The sequence below is a fragment of the Ceratotherium simum genome, chromosome 9 (assembly GCF_057802395.1).
Source record: "Ceratotherium simum simum isolate JZ-2026a chromosome 9, ASM5780239v1, whole genome shotgun sequence".
Taxonomy (NCBI): domain Eukaryota; kingdom Metazoa; phylum Chordata; class Mammalia; order Perissodactyla; family Rhinocerotidae; genus Ceratotherium; species Ceratotherium simum.
The window spans coordinates 40,151,439-40,168,831 of record NC_141908.1 but is presented as its reverse complement, the minus strand read 5'-3'; the positions used below and the strand labels follow the sequence as shown (position 1 = coordinate 40,168,831).

Here is a 17,393-nt window from a genome sequence, read left to right as displayed (position 1 = left end):
AACTGCAACTAAAGGTTCTTCCTAAATCTGATTTCATCTTGATCAGCTTCCTCAACTGGGAAAAAATTGCAACTAAGGGTTCTTTCTCAGTCGGAACTCAGGTTGCCCCTAGGTCCTGCCCATCAGAGGGCTGACGCGCGCGCATGCGCCGCGGCGCGGGCCGGCCCCGGGTGAGGGGGCGGGGCCTGTTTCTTCCGCTTTAGGGTTTCGACCTGCGCCAGCTCCGCTTGCCTCACCTGCGCGTCACGTGAGCCGCGCCGCTCCCGAGGCACCTGAGGGCGGATCCCGCAGTCGCTGGTCTTCTAGGTGAAGGGGGCCGCGCCCATAGGCCAGTTTAGCTGTGGTGGCGGCAGGTGGGGGAGCGCGACGGGGCTCAGCCCGCGGAGCCCGCTCACTCGGGGTGTCTGAACCCTCTGTTTCTCGGAATCATTCTAAGCGCGCGAAGGGGACCGGCCAGGGCCTTGGCGGGCGCGAGGCACTGTCGGGCGGCCTCGGCCGGGGAGCCGGGCAGCGCCTGCCGGGGTGGCGTGGAAGCCCAGCTGGGCCCCGCCCGAGCGCCCGGGAAGGCCCCGCGCCGCCGCGGACTGAGCGCCGGGCAGCCGAGGCCGCCGTCCTGCTCGGGTCGCGCAGTCCGCTGAGGCCCGGCTGCCTCGCACAACTGGCCGAGTCCTCCGTCCCTGCGTGCGGGGGCAGCGAGTCGCGGGCTTTGTATGGGGGCGGTTCTTGGCCCAGTTTGCGTTTGCTTTGGGGTAGACGGGTGTGCGTGTGTTGACACTGGCGAGTTGACCCGGTTTGCCCGGAGATTAAGCGTCTGGCGTAACAGCTGAGGCCTGAGTGGACGCCCACACCTCGAGGCAGGTAGGGGGAGGCTGGAGAGCGCTTTTCAAAACAAACTGTTCAGCCCGTTACGTCTCTGCTCTTCGAGTGTGTGGCTTGTAACTGCGCAGGGAGCCGAGGGCCACAGGGATGTGGCAGCCAAAGTTTGTTTGGAAAATTACATATGTGCACTCGCACAGTTGGGATTTGGGAGTTCTCCGGAAAGCACCACCTGATCTTGTTTTCAGTGCAGTAGTATAGGCGATAATTGATTTTTCGTGGTTTTATTTTTTGTTTTTCTAGTTTATTGGAGTTTCTGTGTGAAAAAAAGAGGCTGAACTTTTGGGATAAGAGAAATATTGGAAAAAGCATGCTCCATCTCTTTGTGAAGGTTTCTGTAAATTAGAACAAAGGATTATGAATTTCACAATCCAAGGTTATACCTATTCCTTCAGGGCTAATTATTGCTCATTCTACACCAGTTTTCCACTGTCAGATAGTATTGGTAGCTTTATTTTTAAATTTCTAATCATTTCGTATTATGTTAACATATAATCTTTAAAGAAAATATTAGTTCAAGAGATTTTTATGTGGGCACATCGAGTGCCCGACACGGTTTTTTACATGTTATGGATACAGAAATGAGCAAGATGGACGAGATCTCAAGTTCTTTGGTGCCTACATTCTATTAAGGGGAGAGAGATAAACAACAAATACATCAGATGGTGGTAATTGCTACACTGAGGATTAAAATAGGGTGATGTGCTAGCCTGGAGATGGCTCCTTTAGATTGGGAAACCGTCCCTGAGGAGGGACTCTGAAGTTGAGAGGGACACTGAATGAGGAATAGGATTCCGGGAGCAGAGGGAAGAGAATTTCAGTATAAGAAAAACTGCTTTACGAAGATGGAACACCGGCGTGCGTTTGACCAGGGAGGCTGGAAAGAAGTGAGGGAGACGGAAAGTGGCAGGAGTTGAGGTCTGAGAGGTAGGCAGGCAAGAGCCAGATCATATAGTGTCTTGTAAGCCGTGGTGAGGAGTTTGGATTTTATTCTAAATGTGTTCTTAAGTGCAGTCTGGCTAAGTCCATTTTTTGCCACTCTTTCTCTTTGGTTTCCTTCTCTTGGTTTCTTTATTAAATTGGCTCTTCACCTCAAGTCTTTTGTATCATTTTCTTCTTTATCAGACAAGGTGACAGACCATGACACAATACCTTTCAACACTGCCACTTAAATTTTGAATGAAACCTTTTGTTAGTTTTTGTGAGTGACCCTTACAGTTCTGTATCAAAGGCAGCAATAGCCTTGGCTCCATCCTGTGGAAGGAGCAGCTGAGTCAGTTTGTTAAAATGGTGACAAATCTTTTTGAGTTGAGATTAGCAGATCTGGAATGAGGTAGTGTTGAGAAATAATTGGTTAAGGGAAAGCCTTCAAAGGTGAAATAAATACCGAAGGTTTTAGATGTTCAGTGTTAAATCAGTTTGAAGTTATTTGACAAGATTTTTTTTCAGGAGTTACGGAAATTTGTTCATATGGCAGTGGTGACTGTGATCATCATCAGAGGTTATAGTCTTATAAATAATTTATTTCTCTCCAGATTATCCTTATCCCAGGTATAATAGATTGTCCTTTATGTAGGAGCTTTCGTTGAGCAAATTCTTAAATTGATTTTGGCCCTTTTATGTGGATTTGAGTTGGATTTTTTTGATTCCTAGGATGAAGTAACCTTTATTTAAAAATTGCAGGATATTTTACTTCAAATAAAGGACATGGTGAAACTGATTCACACATTAGCCGATCATGATGATGATGTCAACTGCTGTGCTTTCTCCTCTGCCCTCTTGGCTACTTGCTCCTTGGACAAAACAGTCCGCCTGTATTCCCTAAGTGACTTCAGCGAATTGCCACACTCTCCATTGAAGTTTCACACCTATGCTGTCCACTGCTGTTGTTTCTCCCCTTCAGGACATATTTTAGCTTCATGTTCAACAGATGGTACCACTGTCCTGTGGAATACTCAAAGTGGACAGACTTTGGCCGTGATGGAACAGCCCAGTGGTAGCCCCGTGAGGGTTTGCCGGTTTTCCCCAGACTCCACTTGTTTGGTGTCAGGGGCAGCTGATGGAACGGTTGTTATGTGGAATGCACAGTCATACAAGTTATATAGGTATGAATATTTAAACCCTTTCCATTTTTAATCCCATTAACAGGTCTACCAAGAAAAACAGCAGAAATCAGAATATTTTGATGACTTTCAGAAGCAGATAATTTTATTTTTTTATTTATTTTTTTTGTGAGGAAGATCAGCCCTGAGCTAACATCCGTGCTAATCCTCCTCTTTTTGCTGAGGAAGACTGGCTCTGAGCTAACATCTATTGCCAATCCTCCTCCTTTTTTTCCCCCAAAGCCCCAGTAGATAGTTGTATGTCATAGTTGCACGTCCTTCTAGTTGCTGTATGTGGGACGCGGCCTCAGCATGGCCGGAGAAGCGGTGCGTTGGTGCGCGCCCGGGATCCAATCTGGGCCGCCAGTAGTGGAGCGCACACACTTAACTGCTAAGCCACGGGGCTGGCCCCGGAAGCAGATAATTTTAGCACAAGGAAAAGTATTTCGATTTGTCTTCTGAAGGTCATAAAAACAGATGTTTAACATAATTATAGTAGATTTCCTTGGCTCTGAGAGTTTTAAATTTCCAATCTTTCTTTTGTAAAATAAAGGGTAATCTTGTTAGACTTTTATGGATTTTTACTGTAAGAGTTAGGCAAAGACAACAGTCTTTTGAATAAGATATGGTAATTCTAGGCTTTGTGTCACTCGTGGCTCAAGTGTTCTCAATAATGAAGTAATAGTAGGTAAGTCTCACCTGAGAGAGACAGCTATTTCCTGACAAGGATTCTTGCTGGGTTGAATGACCAAGCCCAGAAGAAAGCACTTTGTGATTAGTGTGATGTTATCATTTCTAAAAAAAAAAAAAAAACCACCTGAAAAACTCCTTTTGGATAAACATACAACAATCAATTTACACTAGTAATGTTACCAACATTAAAACCGTGTACTTTTATGTATTCATACTGTAGTAAAATATCTAACTTACCATTTTCACCATTTTTAAGTGTGCAGTTCAGTGACATTAAGTACATCAAAACTCATAAACTTTTAAATGTTACCAATTAAAATAGCCTAATGTACCTTCCTTCCCCTCTCCCAACCCTTCAGCATCATTGGGAGCACAGATGTCAGCTGGTAAACAACTGTTGCTCGTTTATGTTTAGGTCTTGGGGTTGAAGGTGATGTGTTTTAAGTGGCGTTAATAACCAGTTTAAAGAGAAAGCACAGAAAGAAGGAAATGTCTGGTTTTTTTCATGTGAATGAACTACGGCTGTCATTAAGGAATCTTTTTCACTTATCAGGTGATGAATTCTGCATCTGTAGCATCACTTCCCTAATGTCTGTAATTAGTGATGTACAAATGATCCACTGCAGTATATTTAAGCACTAGATGGGACACTGCAGTAATTGTTGGGTTTTTACCAGTTTACTTTTCCTAATTGAGAAAATAATATCATCAGCACAATGCTTCCTTATCTTCCCAAGATAGTTTTAACTTGTTCACAGCATTTTCTTTTCATCAAGAATTTATATTTGAAGATGAGATGAAAGGCCTTACTGTTGCTTCTGGGCAATTTTAATACAAAAATTGAAAGTACTTTTGACCCCAGTAACATGTTTTTCAATAAAAATAGCTTCATCTTTTTGTTTTTAACTGTATGACTGTAGTTGATATCGTTGGTTGTTGTTGTTTTGTTAAGTTTTGTAGATTTTAACGTGTTCATATATGAAGATATATGAACTTTGGATCCGTATCGTTTAGGCTTGAACACGTTAGTTAAGGTAATGTTTCAATCCTTTATATGAGAAAGCACATCTCAGTTTATAGCATATAAGTGGTATTTTATTTCTATAGGCATCTCTTGCCCTTTCTCTCTAGTTCTGTGATAACCATTTATCCTTTTTCACTTTATCAAGCTGCTGTTAGAGATTGTAATATAAAGTAAAAGATGCTCTGAAATGAAAACCCCCTTTTTTTGCTTTTATTTCAGATGTGGTAGTGTTAAGGATGGCTCCTTGGTGGCCTGTGCATTTTCTCCTAGTGGAAACCTCTTTGTCACTGGCTCCTCATGTGGAGATTTAACAGTGTGGGATGATAAAATGAGGTGTCTGCATAGTGAAAAAGCACATGATCTTGGAATTACCTGCTGCGATTTTTCTTCACAGCTAGTTTCCGGTTAGTTATTTTACTCTCTAAACACTGGTAATTCTTATTTGTATATGACTTTTAGTTCTTTTGTTCATTTTCATTTCATCACTGGTAAAATGAGGAGCGCTTTTAATTCATTCCTTTTGAAGAATCATCTTTCTCCTTTTTATCTTTTTTGATCAAAATGAAATCACGAAGAAATATAGGAAAACCAGGTTCTTTAATATATGTAGCAGATGACTCAACTTGGTACAGTGGCTCTGGATTCCTTGAGTATGGTAATTTGGAAGACTTAACTCTGTTGGTTATACTGTGTTTTTTTTAGATACGGTATATTGATATTCAGATAGAAATGTGAAATTAAAAAAATTAGAAACAGAAGCTGCATTTTCCATTTACTAATTTAATCATCCAAAAGATAAATTTATAAAATAAGATGTTTGCCAACACAATTCGTTTTCAGAAAAAGAAGAAACAAAAACTCCATAATATAGACTCTTGGTTTTAAGGGGAAGTTAAGTGGGAAGTTTTCTTCTTTTATTTTCATCTTCTGTGTTAGGATGAAAGTTCTGCTTTTATCCTCTCCAGTCTTGTTGCCAGACCAGTGCTGTCCTTTAGCAAGATACTGTGAGCTACATATGTAGATTTAAAATTTTCTAGTAGTAGGTGAAATTAATTTTAATGATATATTTTAGTATATCTAAAATATTATTTCAATAATTGATAATAGAAATTACTAGTAAGATATTTTACTATTTTTTGGTACTAAATCTTTGAAATCTGGTGTGTATGGCACATCTCAATTTGTACTAGCCATGTTTCAAGTGTTCAGTAGCCGTACGTGGCTAGGGACTGCCTTACAGGACAGCTCAGGTCCAGACAGGAGGCAGGCTGGTTTTTGGCACTCCCCTATTTCAAACCCATCAATGGCTTATTAAAATAAGATTAAGCTAAGATAAAATACCAAATCCAAAACACAAAGCCTATAAGTACTCTACATGTTCTGTTTCCCTGCCTCATCTCAAATCACAGTTGGCCTCATGCGTTCTCTTGCCACAGTGGCCTCCTTTCATTCCTTGAGTGTTTCTAAGATTTTTCCAAGGATTTTACCTGCAGACGCTCACCTAGTTCACCCTTAGTCATCCTTTAGAGTTCAGGTAAAAAAAATCATTTGAGATGAGCCTCCCCTGCTCTTATACCTTGCACTCAGTCTAAAGCGTTTTGATAGAGTCTTTTATTTGCACACTTTCTTTTTCTTTTACAGTACTTAGAGAAGTACCACAATTTTTAATTATATGTTTAGCTATATGGATTATGTTTAATGGTGTTTTTCCTATTCGACTGTAAGCTCTTGAGGACAGGGCCTGGGACAATAATAGTCCTTGAAATGTAGATTGATGAATAAGATTCCTTTTAGTGATTTGCTGAAATTTTTTGTTTTTGTTTTTTAACCTTTTAACATCATGTAGCAAATTAATAGATTTCCTTTTCATGACCTCATTCTTGTTAAACTTTCTACCTAATTTAATTATGATAATTGACTCTTTTAATATGTTGTTTTGTGCTGTTTTATTCTAAGACGACCAGCTTGTAACAGACAAGAACCATTTCTTCCATTTCTGTGACACCTTCTCCAAATCTTATAGGCACTCAATGAATTTTTGATGAATGATATAAATGTAGGGAGATGTAGGGTTTTTTTTTGTGTGTGTGTGTGTGTGTGTGTGTGTGAGGAAGATTGGCCCTGAGATAATATCTGTTGCCCATCTTCCTCTTTTTGCTTGAGGAATATTGTGGCTGAGGTAACATCTGTGCCTCAAAATAGAGGAACAGTCTTCCTCTATTTTGTATGTGGGATGCCGCCACCGCATGGCTTGATGAGTGGTTTGTGTGGAGGTCCAAACCCGAGAACCCCAGGCCACTGAAGCGGAGTGCGTGAACTTAATCACTACGCCACCTGGCCAGCCCCCTAGATTTCTTTTTTGATTCTAAATTATCTGAAAATAGATTTTCAACTAAAATACCATTATTATGTTAATATTAGAGTAAAACTAAGGGCATCCTTGTCCTGTCTTGAGAAGGATCTGCAGCTGGTGGAGCCTGGAAAGGTTCACTAAACCAGGCAGAGAATTCTAGATGAGATTCTACAATAAGTGTGATACTGACATCCCTACCCTGCCTTTAGAGTAGATTTCAAAATATATTTCTCAGTATAATTCTTTTTTTTTTTTTTAAAGATTTTATTTATTTATTTTTTTCCCCCCCAAAGCCCCAGTAGATAGTTGTATGTCATAGCTGCACGTCCTTCCAGTTGCTGTATGTGGGATGCAGCCTCAGCATGGCTGGAGAAGCAGTGCGTTGGTGCGCACCCGGGCTCCAAACCCGGGCCGCCAGCAGCAGAGCACGCGCACTTAACCGCTAAGCCACGGGGCTGGCCCCTCTCAGTATAATTCTAATGGGTCCTTAGTTCAGTTTCTTTAGTTCAACTTCTGTCGAAATAGATATTAACCTTATGTGTAAATTCCCTGAAACTGATTGTATATGCTTTAGAAGTTGATTAGAAGTTGATTATTATGGGAATGTGGGGGAACTACTGTATTTTCTTAAAAGAAAAAGTATGTAATTTTAATTTGTTTGATTTGATATTTGTTAATAGCTATAAATACTTATGACATATTGACTCTTCGTCTTTGTGACCTTTTGCTCAAATAAGGAAAAATAATCCTGTTTGTGCCTGAGGATAAATGATTAATTCTCTCCAGTTTTTAAATGATAAAGTTTAGATTGGGTTTTTATTACAATTTGACTATTTTTCCTGAAGGAACATATGTTTCTAAATATTATATTTAGATATTAGGTGCATTTTAAGCTCCATAATTTTCCTTTGTCTTAGCTGAATTCTCACTATTTAAATTAGAAACTTTAGAATTAACTTCAAAGGATCTGTTTAGTCAAGGAACAATAAAAACATTTTTTCTAATTGGGTCTAGTACTTAAATATTTTACTCTTAGCCATTTATTGAGAAAATGTTTTGCCTTAAAAAGACTTAATGATTATTAGGAATTGCTTACATCCATCAAGAGCTCTCTGAGAAAGGGTGCCCTTTGGTTGAACCTGTACTACAAAACCAAAAATGCTATTAAAATGTGGAAGTCCTGTGGAGTTAGAAAAACTTTCAGTGAAAAGGAAGTTAATTTATTGTATGTTAATAAAGTATGCTTTCAACAAGACAGACAGATCCCATAGAAAAAATTTACTTATCCAGGTGTATAAATTTTTTTTTTTTAATTTTTATTTATTTATTTATTTTCTTCCCAAAGCCCCAGTAGATAGTTGTATGTCATAGCTGCACATCCTTCTAGTTGCTGTATGTGGGACGCGGCCTCAGCATGGCTGGAGAAGCTGTGCTTCGGTGAGCGCCAGGGATCTGAACCCGAGCCGCCAGCAGCAGAGCTCGAGCACTTAACCGCTAAGCCACGGGGCCGGCCCCAGGTGTATAAATTAAATACCATATACTGAATATTTGCAAAACTAGAGTGCAGTCTGAAGATGGATATTAGATTTTTTAACTGTCTTACTGCATATGAGTGCAAAAGCCTCATTTGATGAGACTGCATCAGTGATAGTAGGTGGGACTCATGTAAAATTGAGTTGATGATATCAATATTTACATTACTCACAAGTATTTAGGAACTTATTTAGTGGGTATGTAATGATACACTGAAATTATCTGAGTAAGCATAAAAACTAGTGGGTTTTTTGTGACACCAAATTTACTGATTACTTTCCCTAATTTGTGTAATATTTTCCACCAAATCAGATGGACTGAATTGATGTTATTTTGGATTTATATAATTCTAGCCTTTGTCTTGATTAAATCAAATGGAAAAAATTGCTCAATATTATTCCATGTGAACCATAGACTGAGCTTTTAAGAAATGTGTATATCCTTAATAAATTGGGAATAATTAAGCATTTAACACTCATATCATAACTGACTTTTCTTCCTAACATTTCCCATGAGTGCTGGCCTCATAGACTCTAAAATTGGGTTGGAGGATGCATAGGCTTAGTGGCTCAATATTGGCCCTTGCAGCCTTGGGTTATATCCTTAGTGAACGGTAAATAAAAAGCTATTTTGTTGTAGCAACTTCAGGGGCTAAAGTTATAATCTTTGAAGTACCTTCTTTAAAAGAAATTCTTTAACTGACATCTCATTATATGGTATAAGTTAATTAATATTGTCTGTGAATATGGTTTAAATGAATAGAATTAACAGATCTCAGTATAAGAAATTGAAAAATTTTGGGTTTAAATATTTTGTCAATTTTTGTGTATTTATTTTTAACAAATTTACATTTTTAGATGGAGAACAAGATCTTCAGTTTTTTCGATTGGCATCATGTGGTCAGGATTGCCAGATCAAAATTTGGGTTGTTTCTTTTACACATGGCTTAGGTATGTATTCAACTAGCGGTTCCCTAAAATTATTTGTGATCCAGTTAGGATTTCTATTGTAAGTAATCTTCTTACCTGAGGTACTCTGAATCTCTAAAAATGATTATAAAAATATATTTTAAGAACTTTTAATCAAAGTAATTACATACACATAATTTAAAGATTGACTACTCACTGCTGCTTATGACCTTACCACCACACCCACACGTATTCCAGCTTACCAGAGGTAACCACTTTGCACTTTATCTGTTTTCAGCTCTTTTGGTGGTTTTCACAGAGTTTCTGTAAATATTGTTTATACCACCATGAGTCTTTTCCCCCTTCACTGTACTGTTCCTTCAGCTGACCCTTCAGTCCAGAAACTTATGTTGTTCAGTTTTGGAATACAGCATTCCTTTATGATAGTTCTTAAATAATTTGTCTGTTTTTTCCTCCCATACTTATCTCTTTATCTTTTTTCCTAATTTATGGAAAAATTCCTGAGCTTTATCTTTTACTTTCTTTTGAATTTTTTGTCCCATCTATCATATTTTCAATTTCTAAAAGCTCATCATCTGCTCTGTTTCTTTTTCAAAGTGTCCTCCTTTTATTTTATGAATGCAAGATCTCAAAACTCTCAGGATACCAATTAGAGGCTTTTTGTTTTGTTTTGTTTTTATGTTCCCTTCTGTTTCCTGATCATCTTTGTTTGCTCTTGGGCCGTTTTTTGTTTACCCAGATCTTTCTCTTTCATGTGGTTACCTTCTTCACCTGTCTGGTGATCCTTAGCATTCCATTTACATTGAGGAATTAGACAGTATAAGATGTTGAGAAGCTCTGCGCATGTGGTGATTTGTTGTTGCTGGCTTCTCTTTAGGATAAGGAGGTGGGTTGTTGGCTCTTACTGGGGAGGGGTTGGGGGCTTATAGAATGTGGATGTCTGTGTTGCCCTGGAGCTGTAGTGGAGCTCCCAGGGTAGTCGTTATTTTTCTTAGGAATGTTTTGCCTGGGGAGAAGCATCTGGCTTTCACGCAGCATACTATAGGTGGGGTCAGGGAGGGATTGGAGGTGGACATTAAGTGTTTCATAAATAGACTTTTAGTTAATTTTTCTGTTTTCAGGTCTGTATCTGTGTCATTCTGACTTTCCTTTTCCCTCGCTGGTGATAGTCCTGTGTTTTGGGGTTTTCTAGGGCAGATTAGCTTTCTTCTTCGCTGTAGCCCCCTCCCTTTGCGCTCAGGGCTCTTACTCCTCTATACTACCTCATCAATTAATTTGCTTTCTGCCTTCCCAAAATTGGTTTCAATTTCTGGTGTGCTGATGCCCCCTTTCCTGTTCTCTTCATTGATGTGATTTAAATAAATAATGAAAATTTTATTATCACTTTAATGGGAACTCTGAAATTATATGGTCTGTTGGCCATCTTGCTTCACATGCCTAAAAATATTTTGTTACCCAATGATTTTCAGTTAAATTACAAACTACATTTCATTGTTTATAATTATTATCAGAGATGAAGCTGGACACTAGTTAAAATGGTAAGGACAGATTTTAATCAGTAATAGACCATTGCAGTGGGGAAAAGAGTCTAGCGTGAACTGAACTCAACTTCAGTTTATACATAGGTGACTGGGCCTTTTAAAGGGAGAATGAGCGAATAAGGAGGGGTGTAACTGGAGGCTCTGTTGAGTCAGGGAAGTGGAAAATTACAAAAGCAGGAAGGGGAGGGTTGGTCCATGTGAAACCCATCCAGGTTTGCTAACTGACACTTAATGGAAGTTAGGCTCCTACCCGCCTACAGAGACTGGGAGACAAGGGCCCTGTCTTCAAGTGTTGGCTACAGCAAACAGTAAATTCTTCCAGCAACCTTGAGTTTTTTCAGGCAGACACTTTAAGGGGGCTAGGGTCATCCTAGGGATGCCGCCTTGATCTCTTAGAAAGTATGTTAATTAAGTATAGGTCAAAGTCAAGGCCTAGTCAAGAAGAGGGCTCAGAAGAGCTTGCTGGATTTTGGTCAGGGAGAGAATCTTGTCATTATACTTAGTGTATAGAGAAGTGCCTATTATTAGGAAATAAATACATTTCTTTTAATGGAAATTTAGTTATTTATTGCCTGTTCGGTTACACTTAGTAATTCTTTTAATGTATTCAGTGACATGCTGGAGAGGGTAGAGTTCCTTCACTTCTCTGGTCTGTCCTACTTCTTCCTTCTGCTCGTATCAAAGTAGAATTCTTATAAGAAACCATGAATGTGGTCATATATGTAGATGTTCTAAATACAATATATCTTTAGTAATTGTTCAAAAGTAAAGCTTTTCATGCATTGTCTGGAAAATGTTTTTACACTTACTCTTTAAAAAGCATACGTAACAGTTTCTAAATGTGTGGTTAAAGCCTCTTTATAAAACATTTGTTGTCATTTGCACCTAATTATTTTAATTGCTTATTTGTGGGGAGGAGTAGATAGACATATGGACCTTATACTTGAGAATATTACCTATTCTTATGGTCATATTGCAAGTTTTATAGGTCTTTTTTTTTTTTTTTAAAGATTTTATTTACTCAGTTTTTCCCCCCAAAGCCCCAGTAGATAGTTGTACGTCATAGGTTCACATCCTTCTAGTTGCTGTACGTGGGACTCGGCCTCGCGTTGGACGGAGAAGTGGTGCCTCGGGGCGCTCCCGGGATCCGAACCCAGGCCGCCAGCATCAGAGCGCGTGCACTTAACCGCTAAGCCACGGGGCCGGCCCTATAGGTCTTCATTTGGTTTGCAGCTCACAATTTTTGCTTTGTTTGATTGATTGTGCCTACTTACTGATCTGTATGTTCCACAGAGTGCTTTTAATGCTCACATCTGCTCTCCCAGATAAAAATATATTTTTTTTATTTTTAATAGAAATAAAATGTATTTAATAATAATTAAATCAAATAAATATATTTTTTCTATTTGTTGTTGAAACTTTTACCTGCTCTTATAACTGTTTTGTTTAGTTAAATGTTTGCCCTCTTAAGAGCCATTAACACTTCAAAAAAGTTTTTATTAAGTCTGAGAAAATTATAGATTGCACTGTTTCCTTGTCTCTTTGGAGCAGCTTCTTAATAATTATTTTTGTAGGTTGTCAATAAAATATATTGAATTGCCTCGGTTTACCTTTAAAATAGATGTGATATTTCTTTTCAGTAATTACAGAAAGCATAAAAAAGATTTTAGTGTTACCATACTTTGTAGGAGTATTATAAGGTATACTGGAAATATAAGATGTATGAATTACCACTGATTATTTTTTATTTATGGAATGAGAAAATATTTTCTTTATCAGACTTAAAAAACTACAGATATTTGATTCTTTTTAGGCATTTGGGCAATTGAGATATATGTATATAAAATTTTTTATTAGCTACCAAGATTATAGTGTAGTTTAAAATTTTATGTTTCTGTATGTTTTAAAGAGCTTAAAATTTAAAAAATAATTTGAGGGCCGGCTCCGTGGCTTAGCGGTTAAGTGCGCGCGCTCTGATGCTGGCGGCCCGGGTTCGGATCCTGGGAGCGCCCCGAGGCACCACTTCTCCGTCCAACGTGAGGCCGAGTCCCACGTACAGCAACTAGAAGGATGTGAACCTATGACATACAACTATCTACTGGGGCTTTGGGGGGAAAAAACTGAATAAATAAAATCTTTAAAAAATAATTTGATAATTATACCCCCCTGGTCTAGCCTTCGCTGAGCACACCATTCTCTTTACCCGTTACTGAACTTTTGAAACCACTTCCGATACCTGAGTTGCATGAGGATTTTTTCATTTTTGTGTCCTTTAGGCACTCAAAGATTATTTATTGAATAAATAAGTGAAGCAGTTTTGACTTAAAAATAAATTCTAAGCATAGTCAGCTTGCTAATTTTTCTCACCTTGTCATTTGCAGGTTTTGAATTAAAATATAAAAGTACACTGAGTGGGCACTGTGCTCCTGTTCTGGCTTGTGCCTTTTCTCATAATGGGCAGATGCTAGTCTCGGGGTAAGCTATTTAGTTTAATTCCCTTAAACCATTTTGATAAAATAGAACAGACATATAAAAAAGTACATAAGAGAATAGCTTGATAAATTACCTTGATGCAAACTTGTGTAACCACTATTCAGGTCAAGAAATAGAATATTACTTGGTTCTGCTCCAAAAGTCCTCCCCTTCTAACTGCCTCTTTCTGGGGACAGTACCTTAGATCATATGCAATATTGCTTTTTTCTTTTAAACTGATTTAAAACAAATCATACAATATGAATTATTTCATGTCTGGCTTCCTTTACTTAACATGATATTTGTGACATTCATTCATATTACTGCATATAGGTGTGGTTTATTGATTTTTCATTGCTGTGTAATATTGCATGCATATACTATATTTATCCATTTTAATGTTGATGAACATATGGATTGTTTCCAGTTTGGGAGCATTATATTATTCTGTGAATATATCTGTATCTCTTGGTGCACATGTTCATGCATTTCTGTAGAATATATACATAGGAATGGAATTGATGGGTTACAGAATAGTTCTATTTTCAACTTTGACAGGTAACACCAAATTGTTTTCCAAGTGGTCAAACACCACTATTAGCAGTGTTTTTTCACATAGTAACCTATACTTGGTATTGTGGATCTTTTCAATTTTAGCCATTCTGATGGGTGTAAAGTGTTATCTTACTATGGTTTTAATTTGCGTTTCCCTGAAACAATGAGGTTAGAACCTTTTCAAAAGTTTATTGGCCATATGTATTTCTTCTTTTATGAAGTGCCTGTTCATGTCTCTTGCCCATTTTCTTTTGGATTATCTTTTTCTTATTGATTTGTTGTTGATTATCTATCTATCTTTCTATCTAGTTATATATCTATATTCTTCTCTCTATATTTGTATATGTGAGCCATTTATTGGTTATATGTGTTACAAATATCTTCCCCCTCCCTGCAGATTTGTCTTTTCACAGTTTGTAATTTTAGTGAAGTCAGTTTCTTTATGTTCTGAGGTCATGAAGATATTTTCCTGTTTTATCTTCTAAAACCTTCATTGTTTTTCCTGTCTCAAATTTGATTTGTGTGTGTGATATGCAATGGGAATCCATTTTCATATGGATGTCTAGTTGTCCCAGCACTATGTATTGAAAAGACCCTCTTTTCTCTAGCATTTTGCTGTGCTACCTTGTCAGAAATCACTGATCATGAATGTATGGGTCTGTGTCTCAGCCTGCTATTCCGTTCTGTTTTTCTATTTATCTATCCTTGCTCTAAAACCATTCTATCTTTCCAAGGCTTTATATTTTGGCAATTCCTGGCTTTTGACACTTCCATATAAATTTTAGAATTAGCTTGTCAGATTGCTTCCAGTTCCCCCCTCTACACACACAAACCTGTTTGGATTTTGACTGGGGTTGTATTGAGTCTGATAAATTTGGGGAGAATTGACATCTTCATAATATCGAGTCTTCTAATCCATGAATGTGGCATATTTCTCCATGTATTTTTCTTTTGATTTCTCTGAATAATTGCTATGTAGAAGTCCTCCTCGTCTTTTATTGGATTTATTGTAAGGTACTTAATTTTTTTGTTTCTATTATAAAAGATATGGCTAACAGAAATATATATAGGAAGAATGGATTTTACTATAAAGGTTTTAATTTTGGATTTTCTATGTACAAAATCATATCATATGTTAATAATGATGGTTTTGTCTCTTCCTTTCTTTTTTTAAAAATAATAGCTTTACTGAGATTAATTCACGTGCTGTACAGTTCACTCTTTTATTATTATTTTTTTTTTTTTAATTTTTATTTTTTTTGTATGAGGAAGATCAGCCCTGAGCTAACATCCAATGTGGATCCTCCTGTTTGTTTGCTGAGGAAGATGGGCACTGAGCTAACACCTGTGCCCATCTTCCTCTACTTTATGTGGGATGCCGCCACAGCATGGCTTGACAAGCTGTGCATCGATGTGCGCCCGGGATCCGAACCCATGAACCCCGGGCCAACGAAGCGGAGCCACTGGCCCCCTTGTCTCTTCCTTTCTAATCCTTGTACTTTTGATATCTTCTATGCCTCACTGAAGTGGCTGATATTACCAGGATAATGGAAATAGTGATAACAGCCAACTGTCTGATTCCTCATAGCAAAGGGAAAGCTTGCATTATTAAGTATGATCACTGTAGGTTTTTGGGAGATAAGCTTTATCAGCTCTTCTGTTCCTTCTAGTTGGTAAGAATTTTTTTTTTATCGTGAATAGGTGTTATATTTTATCAAATGATTTTTCCAGCATCTTTTGAAATGATCATATGATTTTTCTCTTTTATTCTATTAATGAAGTAAATTATACTGTTTTTTCAAATATTAAACTAACCTTGCTTTGTTGGAATAAACACAACATAAGACATGTTATTTTTATGTATTGCTGTAGAGAAGTCTGTTTTATTCTGTTGCTCCTTTTGATGTAATTCTTTTTTTTGCTGGCTGCTCACAAAATTTTCTCTGTAGTTTTCTGCACATTTACTTTGGTGTATGTGGATTTGGGTTTCTTTTTATTTAGTTTGCTTGGAATTCACTGAGCCTCTTAAATATGTAGAATGATATGTCATCAGTTTAGGGGAAATTCTTATTCATTATCTCTTGAGATGCTGCTTCTGTCCTTTTCTTTCTCTTCTCTTAATCTGGGACTGCAATTAAATGCAGATTATACCTTCTCACTGTGAACTTTGTGTCTCGTATCCTCTCTTCTGTATTTTTCATTCTTCTATTTCCTTTGCTTCATTCTGAATGGTTTCCCTTTTGATGGTCTTCTCCTCAGCTTTATCTGATGTGCTATTAAACTGGTCCATTGATGAGTCCTTAATTTTCATTATTTTTCAGTTCTAGAATTTTTTTTTTTGGCTTTTTTTTTCAGGTCCACTGTGTCACTTTTTGTGATTTCTAGTTCTCTGTTGAAAATTTTAAATCTTGGCTTTTATTTTTCAAAGCTTTATTCTGTAAAGCAATTGGTTTGGGACACAGTAGCATGATTCAATTACGTTATATTCTCCTTTTAAATACTTTGGTATGTTTTCTCCTTCCTGCCATTCGATTTTCTAAAACTTTCCTGTCTGATATCACAGCATTCAAACTCACATTCATGGCTTTTCGGAGCAGCTTTGACTCCAGCCAAAATATTTAGGCTCCTAACTTCCACTTAAAATGTTGTAGGCTAAGCCTGATAGTTCTTTTCCCCATATGCTCCAATCCTTGCCAGATAATCAGCCCTGTTGCCATTGTATTAGATATAACCCTTTAATCTCAAAAGATGAAAATAGTTCATCATCGAAAAGCATTTATAGTAATTCTTTTTTGACCTACAATTGAAATCAGTGGGAAGTTTAAACAAAGTTGGCTTTCCTTCTGCCATTTTCGGGGACATATTGTGCATTCCAATCTTAAGAAGAGAGGTTAATTGACAAAATGATTATATGAAATTCAGCAAGTATTTATGGCTTTCTTCTGTGCCCACCTCTCTGCCAGTGGCAATAGGGCGTATAAAAGGAAGTATAAGACAATGTTTGTGCCCTTGAAGATGTTTTAATTCTCTATCCTGATAGTTGATGTTCATGGTGATAACCTAATAACACTGAAAGATCCTGACACATGCCCTTACCCTCTGAATCGTGGAAGAGGTGTTAAGTGATACTCAATATAGTTTTCGTGTTAAGTTCATTTTATAGCGTTATAATGTCTTGTCAGCTTGTAAATATGTGAATCTTAATTAGCTAACATATTATATTAACTGGAATGTACCTTTTTCAGTCACTCTGGATAAATGGAGTTTTACGTTATTCTTTTTGGTATACAATGTTGCTCTAGGTCACATTTAGAT

General features: G+C 37.7%; 1 protein-coding gene across 11 annotated transcripts in view; it reads left to right on the top strand.

The window, feature by feature from the left end:
• The first annotated feature begins 200 nt into the window (after positions 1-200).
• Positions 201-17,393, top strand: part of WDSUB1 (WD repeat, sterile alpha motif and U-box domain containing 1) — a 50,496-nt gene continuing 33,303 nt past the window's right edge. Inside the window, exons 1-5 of one of the 11 annotated variants that reach the window (XM_087435256.1) lie at positions 201-306; positions 2,780-2,981; positions 4,915-5,099; positions 9,439-9,531; positions 13,433-13,526. In XM_087435256.1, coding sequence (XP_087291382.1) covers positions 2,857-2,981; positions 4,915-5,099; positions 9,439-9,531; positions 13,433-13,526 — 497 coding nt within the window. In that variant the 5' untranslated portion in view covers positions 201-306; positions 2,780-2,856. The other 10 variants (XM_087435254.1, XM_014785937.2, XM_087435255.1 and 7 more) reach the window with 10 other exon arrangements.